This window comes from Struthio camelus, chromosome 8 (assembly GCF_040807025.1).
Source record: "Struthio camelus isolate bStrCam1 chromosome 8, bStrCam1.hap1, whole genome shotgun sequence".
Taxonomy (NCBI): domain Eukaryota; kingdom Metazoa; phylum Chordata; class Aves; order Struthioniformes; family Struthionidae; genus Struthio; species Struthio camelus.
This window is the reverse complement of record NC_090949.1, coordinates 8,018,178-8,039,358: the sequence shown is the minus strand read 5'-3', so window position 1 is coordinate 8,039,358 and position 21,181 is coordinate 8,018,178. Positions and strand designations below refer to the sequence as shown.

Sequence of the window (21,181 nt, the reverse complement as noted above, 5' to 3'; positions counted from 1 at the left end):
AAGGGATGCTCATCTCTGCACCGGGTGTAATTGCCCATTTAGGAAGCCCTTGGTGAGATGCAGCTGGCACCCCCTTGGGCCAGGTCAGCGATAGGTGTCTCTCGGTGCAGCTCTGTGCCAGGGGTTTCCCGGCTGATGTCAAGAATGGGTCTCGTTTCTGAGGCTGGGTGAATGCGTCGCTCTCCTTGCGAGCCTCCCCTGGGAGGGGAAGGAAAAGGCCTTTGTCACCGTTAGAGAGCGCGTTGCCTTGGGCAACACCTCCAGCTCATGGGTGGAGAAACAGTGGCCGGTGGACGCGACTTGTCTTGATTCCCTGAAGCCACCGTACGGCAGAGCTGGGAGCACAAGTCATCCCTCTCTTGCTGCAATAGCATCGTCCGCGTGGGAGAAGCCAGGAGGGGGGACCTGTGGGCGCAGGATCACAGGGCTGGATTCACCCCACAGTCTAGGATGTGCTAAAGGGGTTGGGGAGTAGGAGCTGGGGAAGAGCCACCAGACCCCAGTAAGAAATCAGCATTCACTATCCCACGGGTTTGCTCTACCCTCTGATGACTCTAGCATTGTGCAAAGGTCTTTGAGGGTGGCAAGACTATAAATAGGCAGATAGGTAGGCAAATAGATGGTGAAATGGGACAAGTCCAGTGAAAGGACAGGCGGTGAGCCAACTTTGGCCGGGACATTGAGCTTCCTTCGCGTTTGTGCGCAGAAGAGGTGTGGTTTGTTCCAGCCGCACTGGGCTCTGCGGGCAAAGTTGCCCCCACAGAGTTTATTTTTGAACACACAAACCCTGGCTACCTCCTGGAGGTGCTGCAAAGAAACGGTAGCTCCCACAGTAACTGGCCAGTCTCTAATCGGCCCGGCCCGTGGAGGCTTAATGCGAGGTGCCGCGATGCTGTTGCGTGACTTAGAGCCACATGCTTCAAATAGCTCCTCGCAGACGTGGACTGCGGAGATGAAATGTGGCTCTTGACCGATTGCGAATAAATCAGGGTCAGGAGCTTGAACGTTTGCCAGGAAACCCAAAGGGATAAAATATAGTCTCTCTACAGACTATTAGCAAACAGCACGTGGGCTGAAATCTGCTAGATAAATTTATGCACTGTGAATTGTTCACCCAGCTGTAGTGGAGGGGCGGCTGGACCCTTGGAGAACTAATAACCATATGTGTTGGACATGCCTTCGGTGCTGACCTTTAGAGGGTTCAGTAGGCTCGGTGATAGGGACCGAGAGGCCAACGGCTGCGCATTGATGTCTTCTTAGAGATGTCATTGGGAGGGAATAGATGCGTGTTTCTCGACGCGAGGGAGGGCGATCCAAGCTATCTCTGTCCATGTCCTCTCTTCCTACGCATCCAGGAGGCAGGCCTGCAAAATTAATTAATAATCCTGGGATTGGTTTTCCAATCATGTCATTTAAAACAAATTGATAATAAATGCCGGGCTCTTTTCGGTTCTCTGCTGATTTTGGAGCTCTTAGGATTTGCCTGCTCAAGATTTCCCTTCCCTAAAGCAGGCTAGGGAGCTGGTTTGTTAGACGGGGGTGGAGGGGAGATGAGAAGAAAGGTACGAAAAGGTGAGATGCGTCCTCAACCGCTAGGCCGTGGGAGCAGGGGGCTTCAGCACCAGGTCTTGCAAGTTTCCGGGCGAAACGCTGTGAGCTTGGCCCCGGCTTCGCCGGCCCCAGCCGCTGCCTCCTCCCGCTCGTCCCAAATTCCTGTTGGCCTCGAGCGGGGACAGGGGCTCGGCGTTCGGTTTTCTCCGAGCGGGCGGAGAGCGACGGCAGCCTCGGCGTTGGCGGAGCCGGAGCGGAAGAAGGTGTTGCCTCGCGGCGCTTTCCCCGCTGCGTTTTGTTAGCGGGCTACGAAACGGGTTCCCTCCCCTCCTCCCCTGCCGGCCCTTTTAAAAGTAAAAACAAAGTGGAGACAATTTTATTTTTAATTGTGAGAATGAGAAGTTCCCAGCTTTAGAAAAACCTGGTGAAGGCCAGCCTCCCACCCCATTTTTTAATTTCTGACAAGGTTGTGGCTTTTTCATCATTAAGGGGATTTTTGGAAAATCACAGACTGTGAAAGAGGGAAAATAGGAGGCAAAAAGGAGAGGTGAAATATGAATCTGGACAGTATCTGTTGTGTGGCAGAAAAGATGAAAATGAGATTTTCCCCCCCACCCCGGTTTCAATACTCTGGAGCTACGCAACATATTCAGTGAAATCATTTTTCTTTCAAAGCTGTTTAAAGAGTACAGAAAAGCAGAACCCAGAACTGTTTTAACGCTGACTGGTTTTTCTACCAAGACACCCTTCCCTTTTTCCATGCCATAGTGATGATTTTGGCAAAACCTTCAAGTGAAACGCTAAACGTCGCTCCTTCCTTCCTTGGGAAGGCTGCGGGCAGAGCCCTGGGAAGGCTCCTAAACCCGAGCCTTGTCGGCGGCAGCACCCGCCTGGGGATGCGGACGACGTCCCCCCGGCCTGTAAGCGTTGCGCGACTTGCCCATGCGTGCCCCCGTGCGCTGAGGGGTTAGTGTCTGCATAAAAGAAATAAGGCTTCTGATGTTCTCCTGGGGATGGAGGGCTTCGGGGGGGGTCTAATGGGCCTAAACTGTTACCTGGAGGCATTTGCTGTTGCAGTCACTGGTGTTAGTAATGTCCACAGGTTGCCGTCATTAGGTTCCAGAGTCAACAATAGGCGCAGGCTGGTCTATGCTTGTCTCACGCTAATTGTCTCAGGTGCAAAGGGATACCCCAGCATTAATTTAATACCCTTTGAAGATTTTCTTCTGCAGCTGGAAGGATTTGCACCCCTTTTGGGGTGTGGGTCACCCCCGTGCCCTCCGTGTCCCCCTGGCCTGCTCGGCCGGTGTTGGAGCTGTGCCCAGGGCTCTCGGCGCGTGGAGGGAGGGCCGCGGAGGGCTGCTCGCCGCGGGGCTCGCCGGCTCCCTCACGCCGCGCGGGCGCTCGGCCGTCTTCCGCGGCGGCTTCGCAGCTAATTGGTACAATCAATATTTGTTTTGCAAATGCAATCGGAGGGAAAGGGGGACGGAGAGAGCCAGAAATTCAATTGACCTGTAAAAACAGATACTGCGTACAGGGAATCCTTTCCCTGCCAAGCAAATATTTAGAAAAGAGAAGCAATAAAATGCATGAGCAACAAAGTAATATCCGGCTTTGCCCGCCGCCGGGGGCTGCTGGGAAGGGCTGTTGCCCCCGACGCTGCGATAACCCCGTGGAAAGGAGAGGCAAGAGCCCGTTTCCTGGAGAAAGCTCTGTTTGCTTTCGTGCTCTGACCCGTCGAAAGCGCATCCTGGCGTGCCAGGAGCCGGCCAAGGTGCTCGGGCAAGCTGGGCGCCTTGGCAGCCGCCGGCAGGGGCTGAGCCCTGCCACGGGGGCCGCGACGCGGGGGCACAGCGGGAATGGCTGGAAAAGGAGTGTGTGTGTGGGGGGGGGAAATAAATAGTTCCAGAAAAATATTTTAGCTAGGGAATGGCAGAGCTGGCACGGGCAGCGGGGGCCCGCCAAGGCGCTTTGCCCGGCAGAAGCGTGAAGCCCGGCGTCCCTTTGAGCATCGCTGGGCACGGCCCTCCGAGCGGAGCGGTCCCCTGGGCTCCACGTCCCAGCGCGCCTTCCCCCACGACGTCCTGCTTGGTTGCGGTTGGCCAACGAACCGTCGACAGCCGAAACAAAACTGAAAAAAATCTGACTTTGCAGAAAAAAAAAAAAAAAAGCGTGTGAGGTACAGGTGTGCTTGCGTATATATTCTTTGGAAGAGGAAGCAGGGAGAAGGGGAATGGTTTTAGGGGGGAAATTCCCAACCAGCTCCAGCCCTGAAGCCCTTTCAGGCTGCTTTGGCGCTTTCTGCATCCCCCAGCGACGGACGGTGACCCCCCTGCGGGTGATATCAGGGTCTGCGGCTGCTTCTCGTTTACCGGCATCAATGAGAGCCTTTTTTGGGGGGGGGGGCGGAGGGAGGGGGCCGTTGGTGGCTGCGGGAGCCAGCGGGCAGCGCCGTCACGACGCCGAAATCGAAGAGAGAGAGAGGCTGTTTGGGAGCAGGCGGGGCGCCGCGGGTTGCTGGGCCGGGCTTCTCACGGCCGCCGGCTCGTTTGGGGCGCGCTAACGAACGGGCCCGGGGTCCTCCCGAGCCCTCCGCAGGCGGCGGCCGGCATGGGAAGACCCCGCAAATAGCAAAACGTGACCGAAGGGTTTGTGTTGCTAGCAAACCCCCACCGTGAGATCCGCGGCGGAGGCGGGGGGGGAAACGATGCCTGAAACGAAAGATGGCTGGACGAACGCTTCCATTCGTTCCAGAGCGCGATCCCCTGGCCCTTCCAGGGCGCTCGCTTAGCTGAGCAGCTAACGGCCTTCGCTGAGACGCGCGCTCCAGTGCTGTCCAGCGCGGGGGGCTCTGCGGACGGAGGACGCGCCTCAGGCGCCGGCGGGACGCCGCGGCTGCTCCGCGTTGCCCGAGCGGGCCGGCGGGCAGCCCCGACAGCCCGCCCACGCGTGCCCGTTACCCGCCACGCGCGGCCCGGCCTTCCTCCCCAGCCCAGGCACGCTGGACGTGATAGATAAGGCGAGGAAGGACTAAGCAAGCCGGGAGACCGATAACCCCGCGCTGGTTCGTTCCCGTGACCCGGCTAGCGGGACTTCTGTTTGCCGAGCCGGTCCGAAGCAGCTGGCCTCTACGCCGGACTTGGTTTACTCTGTTTAAATTTTATACGACCGAGCGGTTTTTATAGCTCGGGAAACGACGCGCGCGGTGTGACAGGATATTGGCCGTGGCCTAACGAGACTTTGCTGTGCTCACACATCTGCAGCGGGGCCGGCCGAACGCCCCGTGAATTGTAAGCAAACGGCGCTGCGGCGAGCGGGATCCTGCAGCCCCGTGTGTAGCTGTCTGGCGAGTCCTTGCGGGGGGGGGGACACGTGTTTTCTGTTCGATAAAGGGAAACGCAGTCCTCGATTGTCACCTAGGGCATTGTAACACGAGGGCAGTCGGGAGCCGGGTCCCTCAGGGCTCCCGGCTTGCTTGGATGTAGGTTGATTCTTGAGCCACCTCCAGTAGACGCAGGGCGGGTGGACGTCCGAGGCGGGTGGACGATTTGGCCAGGCTGGTTGACCCCATCTTGCTCTCCGTTGGCTTCTGGGGGGCCTGGCGCGGTCACTGTAGGCACCTAAAGGTGGGTGAGATACCTCCAACCAAATGTGGTGGGCTGCCTGAGGTCTTGAAAACCAGACCCTCGGTTAGCTAGACTTTCCTGATAAGGAAGCCCTCCCGTGGAAGCTATTTTAGGGTTATGGCATCATGGAAAAGTCGAGGCTGGAGGGGGCTCTGGGAGGTCTCTGGCCCTACCTCTCCTTGAAGCAGGGCTGTCTCCAGCATTGGAGCAGATCACTCAGGGCTGGGCCCAGTCGAGCACTGGCTATCTGCAAGGATGGAGGTTTCACAACTTTTCTGGCTGGTCTGAACGCTCATTCTTTTGTTTTTCATCTTCCCTTTGAAATTCTGAACAGAAAAGAGAAAGCTTTTATTTATTTATTTTTAAGATTTTTCATTTTCTGTCACAGGAGGTTTGCAGTGGATTCAGAGCCAAACGCACTGAAATGCAAGATGATGTACTGCAAGCTGGAACAGAATGAGAATAGTTCCCTTCCCCACGACGATACAGCATATCAGCAAAGTGTGGGTGGGTGGCGGGGGGGGTAAAATCCCCAAGGTGGTAGGAAAACCAGCCCCCAGGTTTTATTTAGCCAAAATTCCAATTTTTTGGAAAGCAGCAAAATCGATTTCAAGGTTATCACACTCTTAACTGCAAAAACGAATGGCTTGAACAGTGCTTCCTCTCTGCTAGTTCTTCCTGTCGTCCTTACAAAGCTGGCCAAAATTGGGTGGTGGTGGCGATGGCACATCCTCTCGCTCATGGTGCCTTTGCTTTTCCATCGTTTGCCTCCCCATTAATCTCAGTACAAACAAAGGCTCTGAAGAGACAAGCCGAAAAGCTCCTGGGGGTACGTTTAAATCAGTCCTTTCTAATAATGTCTGTCGACCTCTCTGTGGAAGCACTGCTCCCCTAGGAAAGGACGCGGAGACGCGGCAGTGTGCTGAAATATGGTGGGGTGTAATTAATTCTGACCTCTGGCTCCCGCTCACTCATTCTCAATATTAAATTTGACTAGTGATATTGTGGTTTTTCAATTACCCGTGTTTTCTTGGGGGCACAGGGGGAGGGGGCTGCAGCCAGAAAATCAGCTTGGTGGAAGATGCATCCTCTGTGGTGCAGAGCTGCCGTTACGGGGGCTTGTACGGGTGCGAGTGATGGGATAAATCCTCGGTGCGTGGCACTTGGTGCGGTGTTTGGGGTTGTGCGCGGCGTTGTGCCCCTCGCCCTGCTCCTTGTATCCCCCCTGCTTTCCAAACCAACGGGCCACGCAGCTGCGATGGGGCCAGCTCCCTGCCGATGTTACGGGCTGTAACGGGGCGGGGGGTGGTCCGCAAAAACAAGCAGCCTTTGGGAAAACGAGGTCCTGAGATAAATCCAGCATTTTGAGCTGGTTCTTCTGGCCTGGAGCGGGTATTCCCTTTTCTGCCCCTGCTCTTGGCCAGGATGCGCTTGCCTTCCCCCCTTGCCGTACCCCTCAGGCCGTGGTCTTCCTCCTTGAGACCCCTCCTGATGTCAGCAGAGGATTTTTATCAGATTCCCCAAGGGTCTGGATGGGCCCGATACTCATCAGCTCCCCTGGGACCCCGTGGGTGAGATTTGCATTAGTATATCCTTGCTCAGAAACGGAGCGAATTAAAGCAGCCTTAAAAGCCGTGCCCTTACTGGACCTTTTATTCTGGTGTGAAGAAGGACTGAAAGCCGCTAGCGCTTGTTGGCAGTCTCAGGCGTTTCCACGTGTAACAACAGGAGCGCTAAGCCCCCCAGCTCCACAGCGGTCCACCTCTCTGCTGTGCCACGTCCCCCACCTGCCACCACCTCGCCAGTCCACCTCTCCTCGCTAGCGTCCTCTCCTACCGCACCGGGCGCCCAGGAAGTGACCCCGGAGCTGCGCGGGCACCCGGCAGGGTCAGGGCTGGTGCTTGGGTGCACCAAGACTCAAACTCCCACGCGTGGAGCAGCCCAGTCCCACTGCCACCTTCAGAGGCCTCCAAAGTGCCTGAAGTGGGGCTGTCCCCCCCCTCCAAGCTCTGGCCATCTCCAGCAGGCGCTCTGGCTTTGAACCTTGCTGTGACAGCAGGGCCAGGCCAAGCGGGATGCTGAGCGCAACGTCGGGGTAGGGATGCAAGGTTCGAACCCTTCAGAAACCGGATTAAGTGAAGAAAGGTGGACAGGGAGATGGGGGGGACTCTCAGCCTTAACCTCATCCGTTTGCTTTTCCTGGCCGCTGTGAGAATGTAGCTGTGGGCTAAAAATTCAGGTGCGGATTTGTAGCAGGGCTGCACCTTGGCTCTTAGGACTCGCCATCCCCAGCTGCACCCTGGGGAGATCTTCCCCTCCAGCACGGGGAGAGGCAAGCTCCCATTAACACCCTGGGTAAAATAGCACCGTTTAACCCCGGTTGCTATGTCCCCTGGAAGCGCTGGAAGACGCATCCAGTCCGCAGGAATGAGGAGGACATGAGCTGGGGGGAGGGAAATTAAAAAAAAAAAAAAAAGCGGGGGGGGGGGGAAGGGAGGAGAAAACGCCACTTGCTGCAAAGCGAGCGAATTCCCCAATAAACCCGAATCTGCTGAGAATACATTTTACAAACATGCAGCTAAGTTGGCCGCTTTTGTTTGGGCGTTTGTTAAGCATTAACTAAAGAATGCCATGGTCCGGTCTGCTCGGTGTGAAATCTAATTCTTCCCCTTTCTGGAGCCATGGCGTGGAGTGTTCAATTTTTTTCTCTCTGTAGGACTGCAGCCTTCTGGTACTGCAGCCAAAAAACACTCATATTTTAGCGAGCTTAGCCTGGGCCCGGTTGCCAGGCAGTAAAGCGAGCACTTGTCCGCCTCGGGGAGGCGGGGGGGGGGACAGGCAGGCAGGGAGGGAGGCGTGCAGACGGAGAAGGGTCAGCAGAACGGCCCGGAGCAAGCGTCCTTCCTTCACCCGCCGGGCAAGAGCCAAGGGCCGGTGCGGGAGGACCTGCTCCCTGCCCCCCCCCCCCTCTCATTAGCCCCAGCTCCTAACGAGATCCCCCGCGGTCCTTTCCCGTTTTCGCAGAGGACGGTCTTGCGCAGCCAGGGAACGGCGCTGTCCCGCTCGCGGGGAGAGGCGGCGCGGCGAGCCCCGGGCTGAGCACGCTCGGCGGGTGCGGGGGGATCCCCTGCTTCCTTCCCCTCTCCAAACACGCTACCTCTCTCCTGCTGATGGCAGCCTTATGGCCACCAGCGGAGCGGCCCGCGCAGCGGCACAGCACCCGCGCAGGCCTTTCCCCAGCACCACCCGGGCCGTCCCCTCCGCCGAGCGAGGCAGAAGGCGCGCTTCCCCCCCCGCCCCCCAACCCCGACCAAGCCCTGCTAGGGGCCGGATCCGCGGTTGATAGAGGCTGGCGTTTTTCCAGCGCCCGCCGGCTTGTGGCGGACCCCCGTCCGCCCGTCGCGGCCGGTGACAGTGAGTGAGAAGATGAGCCGGCGCCAAGACAACTCAATCCAGCTTGCGCGCTCCGCGCAGCGCGGCGCGGCGAGCCGCTGCTCCGGCCGCCCCCGGCTCCCCGCGCGCCGCCCGGCCCGGGCTCTTCCCCGGCGAGCTGCCGGCTCGCACCTTGCCAGCCTCCGACGGGCGCTCCCGGCTCTGCCAGCCTAATTGCAGATTATTTCGGCGCTGCTCTTACTATTACTGGGGTCGAATCGTTCTTATTATTCATACTATTAACCGCACACCTCGCCTTCCCCGTGACACTGCCCGTCCGTGGCAAAGAGCATCCTTCCCTCCCGCCTTCCTACCTCCTCCCCATCTGCTGCTGTTAACGACCGAGCTCGGCGAAGCGCTGCGGGCCGGGGGGGGAGGGGGGGAAGGGGGGCAGGCAGGAGCCCCTGCAGCGGGTCGGCCGCCGCGAAGAGGGACCGCTGCGCCGCTTGCCCTTTCTCCGTCCCTATTTAACGACGGCGGCCCCGGCCCGGCTCCGAAGGGCCCCGATTGATATGCCGCGCACACAGGCAAGCGCCGAATACAAGACGGCAGCCGGCAAGCGCCTGTCCGTCGCCGGCCCCTTTTCACGGCGGCCGGCTCGAAAATAAAAAGGCCGAGCGGCGTCGCCGGCGAGCGATGCCAGCCCCTCCGGCGCGGCCTCCCGCCGGCGCTGGCCGCCCGCCGCCTCTTGGGTTAGCGGCGAGGACCGCCAGGACGGCGCTGGTCCCCCCCTTGCAGGCAGCGCTGGGCTTCGGTGGCGCTGCCCCGCCGTGCTCGGCACCGGCGTGTCCTCTTGCGGCACCTGGCAGCTTCGTTTGCAACTTCAGAGGGGCAAAAAAGAGGTAGAGGCGTGAGAAAATACGGCATTTGCGCAGTCGTGTGATGCTTGCAGCAGGAGAGAGCTGGGTATAGCAGGGCAGAGATGAAATTCCCAGAGGCGGAGAAGAACATCTCTGGATCCGGGCTGGGCTGTCCTGTTCAGGCACAAATACCAAATTAATTGCCCGATCTGGGATTGGAAGAGAATTTTCCTCCAGCCTCCTCGCAGGCCGGCCATGGGCGCTTTGGTGGGGTTCTCCACGTGTGGGGTGATCCCTTATGGGAGTTATCCGTGCGTGGGGTTACCCCTGCATGGCGTTATCCATATGGGAGTTATCCATGCACGGGATTATCCCTGCGAGGGGTTATCGCCATGTGGGGTTATCCGTGCACACTCTCCCTGCCCCGTGCCCGGTGACTGCAGGGACCTGGGCCACCAGCCGCTTTCTGCGGTCTCTCCCCCTCGCTGCCCGCGGTAGGTTGCAATTTTGGAGGGCTGTGGCCTTTTAGGACCAAAGGTCTGGGTGTATCGTGGGGTTAGGAGGCATGCTTTACAGCTTCATGCTGCGCAGGAAGTTTTCTGGGTGTTTCTCTGCATCTTGTGCCGCCTAGGGGTGCGAGGGTCCTGCTTTCGGTGGTGAAAGGCATCCCGTCCTTTCCGCACCCCATGGATAGGTGGTAGGTACATGAAACAGTGGCATGGAAGCCAGCGGGCAAAGCTCGTGCCAGACTCTTTATTTTTGAAGAAAAAACAAAGATTTTCTTTTAGAGACCATGGGAGAAAAGCCTCCCCCCACCGGCAAGGCTCCCCTTTGGTGCAGGCTGGCGGACACAGCTCGTGCTCCCGGCCAAGGCCAGGCTCTCCGGAGGCTGCTCACGGCTCTGCCGCGGGCCCCTTCACCTTAGCGGGAGCTGCCAGGGGCTCGGCAGTTTGGAAATTAAGCCGTTTATTCCGGGCCTAAGCCTGGCCTTAAGAGTCTGATAGCAGGCACTCATTTAGCTAGATCTAACACCTTCATCTCTTGCAACACGCTAAATGCTTTGGGCTTAGAAAAATCTATTGTTCAGCTGATGCTGAGGCGTCTAATTAGCACAGGTTTATTGCTTTCTAATCAATGCACTGAAAACAGGGCACATTTTGGGCACATTCATTCCTGAAGATTAGGCAGCACTAACTTAATAGCTTATCAGTATTATATTACTGAGAACACTTAGTAATCCCAACAGGTAGGGTTTAAACTTCATTTAAACAGGATGAGAACGTGTTGCCAGATGAATGCAAATTACCTCCGCTTTGACATAAAGGAGACGTAATTAAATACGAATTGACTGCAGAAATATGCGGTATGAACAGCAGCCCGCAATCCTCTGAGCTAGGACAGGAATAAATGACCCTTCGGAAGGGATCCTGCCAACCCGCCTCCAGGCACACCTCTCCTCCCGGGGGACTCGTAGTGACATTCAAGAGAGAGAGAGAGAGATATATATTTGTACTAGAGACAGATGATTGTATGTAAACCTGGGAAATTAAGGCGGAAGAGACAACAAGAAAAGTTCCTAACGGCATTGTTTGGAATTTCGACCTCCCGAGCCCCCACCTCTTCTCTGATGATTTTTTTTAACCCGCAGCGCTGAAAAGCTCAGGGAGCCGGACGGAGCCGGCACAGAGCCCGCTGGGCGCTGCCCCGCGGCTCGGGCGCCAGCGCTTCGGCCTCGCCTCGGAGAACGGGGCTGCAAGGAAAGGCGGCGGAGGCAGCCCTGGCAGATGGCTTTTCTTGCAGCCCCCTCCCCAGTTAAAGCAGAGCCCGTTAGCGGGGCAGGGTGGTGGCGTCCTCTGCTCCGAAGCATCCCCATCCGACGCGGGCAGCAAACGCGGCACGGAGCCAGGCTGTTCCCGGTGCGTTCGCTGAGCTGCGGGCGGACGGACTGCTCTCCGGCTCGGACGCAGGGAGAAACGCGGCCCGCGGGACCCCCGGCGCGCAGGGAGCTGATTTATGCCAGCGTCCGTCAGAGCGTGGCGGGGAGGGAGCGCTGCCGCGAGGATGCTTCCCAGGTGGCGGTGGCTGGCCGGTCGGAGCTCGCTGGTGCGGCGGGGGGACTGGTGTCCCGCGCTCGGGCGGCGCGCGGGAAGAGCGCTGCGGCGTGCATGTGCGAGCGCAGAGCACGTCTCCGCCGAGCCGCGCTCGCCGCAGCCGTCGGGGCAAAGCGTGGGAAAGAGCATCCGCCAGGTGAGCGTGCCGTGCCGGCACACGCGCCGCCGTGCCCGCCCCGTGCCACCCTGCTGCAGGGTTCAGGAAAAGCAGGTTCAGGAGACGGCGGTGTCAGGTGAGGCCTGTAACCAGCCACAGCAGGCCAGTTTGGAGCCAGATGATCTGCTCGGGGTCGTAAATGCGAGATGTTTGCCAATCCTCGGCGTGTTTTGCTGCGAGAGTTTTGCATACATCTGGTCTTCTCCTTGTTGGAGTGGGGCTGACTCAGCACTTTTCATTTCCTGTGCATGGTGGGGGGGGGGGGTCTTTTTTTTTGGTAAGAGCAAAAAAAGAGTTTTGAGCCATTCTGCTCTGAGGCTCTGGGGACGCAAGTCTGCCAGTAACGCCTGCCCACCGTTTTGCGGGAAACCTCCGGGATGGGAAAGATGTTCGAAGGAAATGGGGCATTTATAACTGCTTAAACTCTTTAAACAGAGCTTCGAGGTCTTTTTTTTTTTTTTTTTAATAAAAACATGAACTCAACAACAAACTCCAGGCAACCCCTCCGAGCCGCTTGGCCTGCAGATCTCGCCGCAGAGGCTACGCGTGTCGCAGCGGGGCCGCGGCGGCGCGAGCTCCCCGTGGCGGCTGGGGCTGCGGCAGGCCTGGACGCACCGCTCTCCCTGCCCGGTCCCTGGGCATCTCCGGGAAGGGCGGTGGGAGATGCTCTGAGATAACCTCGGCAGGATGTGCTGCTGACTTCTGGCTTCTCTTTCGAGGCCAAAATCATCCAGACGGGGGAATAATAAAGTCCGGTTCTCACAGATGTTTAGAACAAGGCTGGGTAAACAGGGAGTTTTTCTTTATGGGGCCCATGCCAAAAACACAGATACTTGAGGGTGACAAACAGCTTCTGGTTTAGTACCACGAAAAATCCATATTAGGGGAAACATCTCATTCACTTGAAACATCCAGCCCAGGGTTTAGCTCCAGATCCTTAAAGTCCTCTCAGGCCAACATTGATTTTACGGTGGTGCTCCCTGCAGGAGGCAAGACAGATATTGCTATTACTCGCCCCGTTAACCATCTCCCTAAGCCTTGAGCATGGTGAGGCCCGTATCTGCACCCCAGACCTGCCAGCAACAGCACGGAGCAAGATTTACTTCCCATCTGCCCTGGAGAGTGGCCATCACCCCAAGCCCCGAGCTGGTTTTCATAGGTGCTTGTTGGTGGTCGTGGATGAGTTTGCAAACGCTGTTGCAGCCTTCAGCGTTTCCTCACGTCTGGGAAATAGTCTGTGAGCCGGCCTGCGAGGCAGATAGATAGGCAGAGTTAATAAAACTCATGTGGGCATGGTGCACCCGTGTCCTGTTGTGACGGTAGCTGCTGCGTTGGGTTTGACACCTGTGTGGTTTCACCCGGAGCATCCAGGCGCTGGGGTCTTCATCCGCTGACGGTGTTGACGGTGGATGTTGTGATAGGTCAACCCGCAGTGCCAAAGTTGGCCCGAAGACAGCATCCCGCCCATCAGCGTAGGGCAAGCTTGCGCCTGGTCACTGTGGGGTTGCTAACACCTCCGTGCCGGGTCCTGCAGCACAGCCAAAGCCCTGACGGCTGCTGGGGTGACCGGGAGGGATCCCGTGCTGACACCCCTCCCACCCTACGTGGCTGTGATGCTCCCTCCCCACTGCGGGTGCCCCGGGGCCCTCTTCTCACCGTCGGGCGTCCCACCAGGGCCTTCTCTTTGCTCCCCCAGGCTCTTCGCGGTGAAGTGCGCTGGGTGCCTGGAGGCCATCGCGCCCAGCGAGCTGGTGATGCGGGCCCAGAAGAGCGTCTACCACCTGGGCTGCTTCTGCTGCTGCGTCTGCGAGCGGCGCCTGCAGAAGGGCGACGAGTTTGTGCTGAAGGAAGGGCAGCTCCTCTGTAAGGGCGACTACGAGAAGGAGCGGGAGCTGCTGAGCTTGGTGAGCCCGGCTCTGTCGGATTCTGGTAAGGGGCCGCCCGCGCCGGCCACCGCACCGCCCCGGGGCCGCTGGCACCGCCTCGGCCCCGGCCTCCCGAGCCCCCGGCGGCCAAATCCCTCGGGCATCAGGGAAAAGCTTGACAAGCCCCACTGGGTTTTCCAGCCAAAGCCGTTTCCCAAGGCCACATCCCTCCTGGCCGGGGCTTTGCAGGCGGTGGCAGGGGCTCGAGCAGGGCACCTGGGCAGCGGCATCGGAGGGACACTGGGGGATGCTCCGGGGACCGTCCTCGTCGTGTTGGACGTGTGCTCCTGCTCGTCCCGCTCTGTCTCTGCTCCGGGTCTGTCCCCTTCCCGGGGGCGCCCGGCCACCCCGGGGAGCCGCGGCTGGAGGTGGCCGCAGGGGAAGGGGTTTCCCGCAGCAAAGCGGCGGCTGGCGCCCTGCCCCGTCCCGGGCGCTAATACCAGGGAAATTAATGAGGTTAGGTTGCCCAGAGCATCAGATTAGCATTTCAAGGCATATCTATAGTCAATGAAAATAATATCTGAATGTTTCCCAGGAAGACAAATTTAGTAAGAAAACGCAGCAATGGAGGCTGGGGAGGGGGGGTAAGAAACGAACTGCTAGCAGATATCTTTGCGCTAACGATGTCCCAAAAGACCCCCTGCTCCTAGCAAGGCCACGCGGCCACATGCCATTCGCCCGGCTCATGTCGTCGTGCACGGGTTTCCAAACAACGCTCGGCTCCTCTTAAAAAACGTCATCAGAGGAAAAGGTGCTTTGCGGAGGGTGCGTTTACCTTTGAAACGCCGTGCTCGGAAAGGGGCTGCCAGGGAGCCCGGGGGAGCCGGCCTTCCTGCCGCTGGCCCAAAGCGCTCAGGAGGAAAAGAGCATCGCTAGCTCCTTTCAGGAGGGGGCAGCTGAGGCATCCAGTGGGGCAGGTCGGACGGCGCCGGCTTTAGCGCGGGTGTTGCGAGAACCGCCCAAAACCTACCTGGCTTTTTAATGCTGTGATCTCGCGGAGGTAGAGCCTGGTGGTTTCGCGGTGCCCTCTGCGGGCGGCTCTTGCCTTGGGAGCGACTGTTTTAAGGGGAAAACAAAAAAAACCCCACTCCCCCAAAATAATGATGATCAACGCAGAAATAATCAATGAGGCAATGGGAGGAGGTGACTGAAGAAAGCCAGCGAGTGACTGTCCGACGCTGGAGTAAACGAAGAGGCAGGAAAACGCGGAGATGCGTTGCACTGGCTCTGGCTCTTGGATTAGGCCTGGGAAAGTCCACTTGGAAAATATCCATCTCTGCTCTTAATTGATTGACAAATTATTTTTTCCTTATGGGATCTGCAATCTCTTCTAGTTAAAATGGGAACCAGCGAGGAAACGTCACGCAAGAAGTTAAGTGAAACGGCCTGCCGTCCCCGTAGCGCTTTGGGTTTATTCCTAGTGGGGGGGAAAGGGCAGTTTGGGAAAGGTTGGGGAGCTCTTTCTCCCCAGCGGCTCCACGTCCTGTGGCTCCGCTTCCAGCCTTTCTGGCTGAAATGCGAACTCAGCAGCAAAAAATCTCCAGGGGAAGAAGCACTGATTTCAGCGGAGGCTCCGGCCGGACCCCCGCGGGAGCGGGCGGCCGGTGCGGGAACCCGCAGCGCAGCGCGAACCGGGGCCGTTCGCAAGGGCGAACCCGCGGGCCGACGGAAACGCAGCCCGCACCCCGGCACCCGCCGGGGGCCGCGGGCAGGCGGTGCGGACTCCCCGCTTTGAAGCCCCCCGTCCTCCCTCCCTCCCTCCCTCCCCTCCCGGCCCCCGCGCGCCAAAGGCCACTTTTATGAGAAAGCGCAGATAAAAAGCGAGCCATATGTTGCCCGTAATCTCCCAAACCCTCGCTTCAATTACTGCCTCCCCTGAGCCTCCGCGGCCGAGCCTGAGTAAACAAGCCCCTCTGAAAGAGGAGCCCGGTTTCCAATTAAAAGCGTCCTAGCGTTTCTCCTCTCCCTAAATCCTCCCAGGCGAGGAACGGCCCTTCCCCGGCGGCGGGGAGCGGGGCGCTCGCCCTGGCCGCCCAGCCGGCGGGTCGCGCCGAGGGCACGCCGCACAATATCCGCGGCCCCCCCGCCAGCTCTTTCCCATGTGACGTCAGGGGCGGCCGGAGACGGTCATTAATTTCTCCCTCGTTCGGGCAGCGGCTTGAAAGGGAGCGTTAATTAAAAGTAATACCCCCGCCAAATCCGGCTCCGCTGCTCCTGCTTTTTTCTTCGGCACTTGGAGGGATTTGGGGAGCAGGTGGTGGGGAGGGAGGGCTGGGAGGGGAAAGGGGGGGGGGCGGGAGGTCGCTCCAAGCTGGGTTTCCCCCCGTCCCGGGGCACTGTTTTTTCGGCGTTGTTTGCTTGCTACGGTTCGTGAGCCTCCAGCTTCCCCCCGCTGAGCTGGGCCCCGGCGGGACTGGGCGCTGGAGAGGTATTTGGGTGGCCACCTCTTGTCAAGGCGCCGCGGGGTTTAGGCACCTACAGGTCTCCATCAGTGGACGCCCTCCCTGATATTTGTGAAATCTCTCCCCCTGTATAGCCCTCTACCCGCCTCTAATCAAAATTAAACCCTTCCATGTTTCGGGAAGGCAGGCAGCTCGCTGGAGCAGGGAGATCCTAGGCAGCGGCGTGGGCTGCTCAGCCCTAGCTGGACATCAGAGAATCCACACGCCGGGGTGCGGGGGGGAGCGTGCGCCGGGCTGCTGCCCCCCGACTGCTCTGATCGCTACGTCCCCGGCGGTGCGACACGCGTGAAAACGGCCACTGTCCTTCCCGCCCGCAGCTCCCCTGGGGAACGTCCCGCCGTGGGCAGAGCGGCAGCGGCCAGGGCTGGCCCGGGCTCGGCCGTCCTCGCCGCGGGGACGTCCGCCCTCGCGCTCGCTACCCCGGGAGCGATCCCAGCAGCGTGGAGCCGGCCCGGGTCGCGGGCTTTCCAACAAGCAACCCAGCTTCGTTGTTAGGGCACTTACCAAATGCATCGTGGGGTCGGTAGGTGATGCGCAGCTGGCGAGAGGGAAGGACCTGTGCTGTCAGAGCTCCGTCCCAACCCTTCTCTGCTGGGTTGTCGGTACGGCGGCGAAGTCACAAATAAAGAGGGCTGGTAAGAGGCAGTCACGCAGCCTGCGTGCCCAAAAGCCCCACGGCACCGAGGGCAGCGAGGAATTAGACGCCAGTCCGTGGGAACGCGAATGAGCAGTGAGAGCCACTTCAGCAAGTACCGGAGGGGTGAAAGGTGAAGCGGTCTGGGCTTTTGTCGGGGGAGGTTTTAAGAAAGGCCGTGGGTGGGGAGAAATATAAGCAAAGACACCCCTCAGATTTATCATTAAGCACCGTGCTTCAAGTGGAGGTGATGGCTGTGGTGGGGAAAATAAGGATTGAGGAGGTCCTACGCGGCGGTTGTCCACACTGATTTGGGCTCACACAGCCCCAGCACGGTTTCGTCCTGTGCCACCCAGCTGCCTCGCAGCCAGGCATGGCACAGCCAGGCACTGTTGGGAGTTGGGAGGACACCAGCAACCTCTCGGATGCCAGCTGTGCTGCGCGGATGGCCCTGGAGCTGGAGAACAGTCCTTGGCGTCGTTCATTCACTAGCATGGATGTGACCTGCCCATCTCTGTCCAGATGTGCCCCCAGCTGTGTCCTGGAAGGAAATCCTTATAGGGCAGACCCACTTTTGGGTCTGATGCAGTGAAGATGAGGTGTTTCTAGAGTTTCACTCTGCAGCGGCTCAAATCTTAGCATTTAAACTCCCCCAGATTACTTTGAACGTGCTGCAACGTGGAGTGTGCTGCCCGTTGTCTCTAAAGGACCTGCTTTCTCTTTTCCAGGCAAAAGTGACGATGAAGACAGTGTCTGCAAAATGGGCCAAGCCTCAGGGAAGGGTGCCGAGGACGGGAAGGACCACAAGCGGCCCAAGCGACCCCGCACGATCCTGACCACTCAGCAGCGGAGGGCCTTCAAGGCATCATTTGAGGTCTCCTCCAAGCCGTGTAGGAAGGTATGAAGAGAAGGGCCGGGCCTCTGCCGCGGAGAGCTTGCAGTCCTGCCCCCGTCCTTGGCAGCAGTGCTGGTGCTCGGCGAGCTCCCAGCCCCGGGGGCGGCTGCTGGCTGGTGCTGTCCTGGGACACGGCTTGTCCTAGCCGCTCTGCCTCCTCCAAAAGCCGCCCTGGGAGGCTGAGCAGACCTGCTGAGCCAACTGAGACGCTGCTGTTGTGTCCTCTCTCCAAGGTGCGGGAGACGCTGGCAGCTGAGACGGGGCTGAGCGTCCGCGTGGTGCAGGTCTGGTTCCAGAATCAGCGAGCGAAGGTGGGTGGCGCAGGGACAACCCCAGTGGGTGCTGGGAGCTCCCTCCCTCCTCACTCCGCTGAGGGGATGATTTCAACCCCCTTCCTCTGCCCTTTCTTCTTTCCCAGATGAAGAAACTGGCCAGGAGGCAGCAGCAGCAGCAGCAGGATCAGCAAAACACGCAGCGCCTGAGCTCAGGTACCCCAAAACCTCGCACCCAGCCCACCTCGCACCCCTGCTAGCCCTCCTCCTTGTGCTCAGGGTGTCCCTGTGTCCCCGCCGGGAACGTCCCCACCAGGCTTTCAAAGCACCCTGAGCCTTGGGCCCTGCAGTCGAGGGAGGGCTGGGGCCCCTCGAAAAGCAGCAACCCCAGAGCAACCCGACGGTTTGCTCTTGTCTTCCAGCCCAGCCCAATGGAGGTGGCAACGCCGGGTTGGAGGGGATCATGAACCCGTACACCTCGCTGCCACCGCCACAGCAGCTTCTGGGCATGGAGCAGAGCATCTACAGCTCCGACCCTTTCCGGCAAGGGCTCACCCCGCCGCAGATGCCCGGGGACCACATGCACCCCTATGGTAAGGCTCTGAGAGATGCTTTTGCCATGCTTCAGTTTCCCCCTGTGGTTGTATAGGGATGATGCTCCCCACCATGGGTGAAGAAGATGCCCATGGGCTTCCTCCCGCTGTGCGGCCATGCCCTGGGGAGCTTCTGGGAGCATGGCTTGGCCAGCGGAGCAGCGCTGTGGACTTGGGGGGCCCAGTCCCGCTGGAGGCTGTCACGCGTGGGCCGCAGAACCGCAAGGCATTTTTGGGAGCCTGAAGCATCGGGGAAAACAGACAGAGGAGGGGCTGGAGCTACCCCAGCACGTGGCCCTTCAGCGTTGCTTCTCTTCTGCTCCTGCAGGTGCTGAGCCCCTCTTTCATGACTTGGACAGCGACGATACCTCACTTAGCAACCTGGGCGACTGCTTCCTGGCGACGGCAGACGCAGGACCCCTCCAGTCCCGGGTGGGGAATCCCATCGACCACCTTTACTCCATGCAGAGCTCCTATTTCACATCCTGAGCGTCGCCTCCCCCCACGGGGCAGGCGCGGGCATGCACGTCCGTGGCGTTACCCGAAGAGCGGCTGCTGAGGCCGCAAGCGAGAGGGGTTTGGGAGGGAGGGGGACTCGACACTGCTGGGATGCTGTCAAACAATATTTTGTAGCTTGGTATTCCCAAGGACTGAATAAGTTATGGGTTGCATAGTTTCATGTTTCTCTTAGACTCCTAGGATTAGAGACAGGAGCGTTCATTGCAGCTGGCTGGTGGGTTTTCAGATTTGGAACATGGCCCCAGATTTCTAATTCTGGCATGGAGAAAGGTGGGGGGAGGGAAACGAGCCACGAGGGGGAAAAATGTTCCTGCGAGATTGTCCTGGTGCCATATCTCCTCCGTGCGACCTCTGGTCCTAACGGCAGAAAGAGCAAATTATTCATCTTGGTTGTGGGATTTTGCAATGTCAGCCTGGCTTTGAAATTTGAAAAGCTGACAACGTTTTGAGGAAACACAGGGAAATGTTTCTATGCAGTGCTGTCCGCTGTGGCTTTTTCCCTCTGTTGCTCAACCACCGGCATGAGCGCTCGCTGTTTAAACACAGGGACTTTTAAGATAGATGTTCCCATGCGAATATAGAAACGTAGAAACCCCTAACATCTCCCCGTCCGTGATGATGGGGGCTGTGTGTGTGTACGTGTGTGTGCGTGGGCCCACCCGTGTGTGTGTGTGCAGAACCGTGTGGCTGTGTGTAATATACTGCACAGACACACCTGCCAGATTGTATCAACAAAGTTTATTTCTAAGTCTATCAGAAATTTACTGTACAGCAAAAGTAACTTTATTTTCAGCGTGAACCATATTTAAGGAAATACTCAATGCACTTAAGTTATAAGATGAAATAATTTACTTTTTATAAACATTATGTTTAGGTTGCAAAAGCCCAGTGGCAGGCAAGGAACATCAGTTCACTTCAGGCGATAGGTTCGGGTTTGGGGGTTGGTTATTTTTGGTGCTCTCAGGTGGCCCCACTGGTTTTAAAGGGCAGTTGAAATGCCAGGCAGGGCCAGCTCCGGGCAGGGGCAAAGGAGCCTGTTGCCTCTGTCAGCAGGTCGATGCAGGCAGCAAAACTGAATAGTTGTCCAGGGTCTATGAAATGCAGCAGCCCCTATCGCCCGCCTCGAGTTATAAATCCCTTTGGGTGGAGGCTCAGCGGTGCCTGGTGCTTCCAGCCAGCCTGGCAACCCAGTTCATGTCCCAGGGGTCTTTGGGACAAAGCTGATGACAAAAGGGAGAGGAGACCTGCATTTCCTACCCCCATGCTCAGATTCGTCTCTGCAGAAGCCATGGGAACCTCGGGAAAGTTTTCCTTAGAGTCAAGTCTTCAGCTGACCATCACCTCATCCCTACTCTAGTTTTCATGCGTTGTGTCCTTTTGCGCTGCTGTTCACAAGTTATGTAAACAACAACCTGTAAAGACATGCAAGTGACTGTGAGACTCAAAATACTGGCTCATCGCCACAGTATGAGCTGACACTGAATGTAACAGGGTCTGGAGGTGGCTGACCCAGCAGGAGATGCTGACACACTGTCAGAAATCACATACCAAGATGGAATTAAAAAAAAAACCAAACAAACACAAAACTCTGCAAAAACGCCTGGTCTCTTCTTGTGTGAGGTGTCCTGGTGACTCATAAAGGGGAGGGTTTGAGCATCTCCAAAGTAAGAAGGGTGTTGGGTAGGGTATAGTGAGACAGCAGGGGAAGTTTCTGCTCATTAGGCTTTAGATATCAAGTACTCTCTGGTCTAGGACGAAACTGATCCTTGATGTTCTTCTATTGCCAATAGATAGAGATTGACGAAACTGGAGGTCAGTTCCTCCCACCCGCTCGAGGTGGCAGGGAGGGGTTTCCTGAGCTCTCCACCAAGCACAGCAGGACCTTGGAGGACTAGTTTAGCTGTAAACTACCAACTTTTAGACACCTACAGGCAGTGGAGATGACTTCCACCCAAAATGACCAAAGAAAAAGGGAGGCTAGACGCCAGGCAACCTCCTTTACTACAAGGAGGGAATTTGTAAAAAGGGGATGCGCAGAAAGAGAAATAGAAAAATGTTTGCCAGCTCTCTGCATGGGCTCATTTGTGTTTTTAACCACCAAAAAACCCTGCTTCATGTTTTTGCTTGTCTGCGGTGCTTCTATGCCCTTAGCATTGAGGGAAAGCTGGACAAGCCAGGACAGCAAGGATACCAGCAAAGACCTT

The 21,181-nt window shown here is 58.0% G+C and overlaps 1 protein-coding gene across 1 annotated transcript in view; it reads left to right on the top strand.

Moving 5' to 3' along the window:
- The window catches only part of LMX1A (LIM homeobox transcription factor 1 alpha), a 45,937-nt gene extending 25,368 nt beyond the window's left edge, over positions 1-20,569 (top strand). The window contains exons 4-9 of the mRNA XM_068952735.1: positions 13,374-13,606; positions 17,427-17,596; positions 17,827-17,904; positions 18,012-18,081; positions 18,288-18,458; positions 18,787-20,569. Of these exons, the coding sequence (XP_068808836.1) occupies positions 13,374-13,606; positions 17,427-17,596; positions 17,827-17,904; positions 18,012-18,081; positions 18,288-18,458; positions 18,787-18,947 (883 nt within the window). The 3' untranslated portion in view covers positions 18,948-20,569. The remainder of the gene's footprint in view (positions 1-13,373; positions 13,607-17,426; positions 17,597-17,826; positions 17,905-18,011; positions 18,082-18,287; positions 18,459-18,786) is intronic.
- Positions 20,570-21,181: the final 612 nt, after the last annotated feature.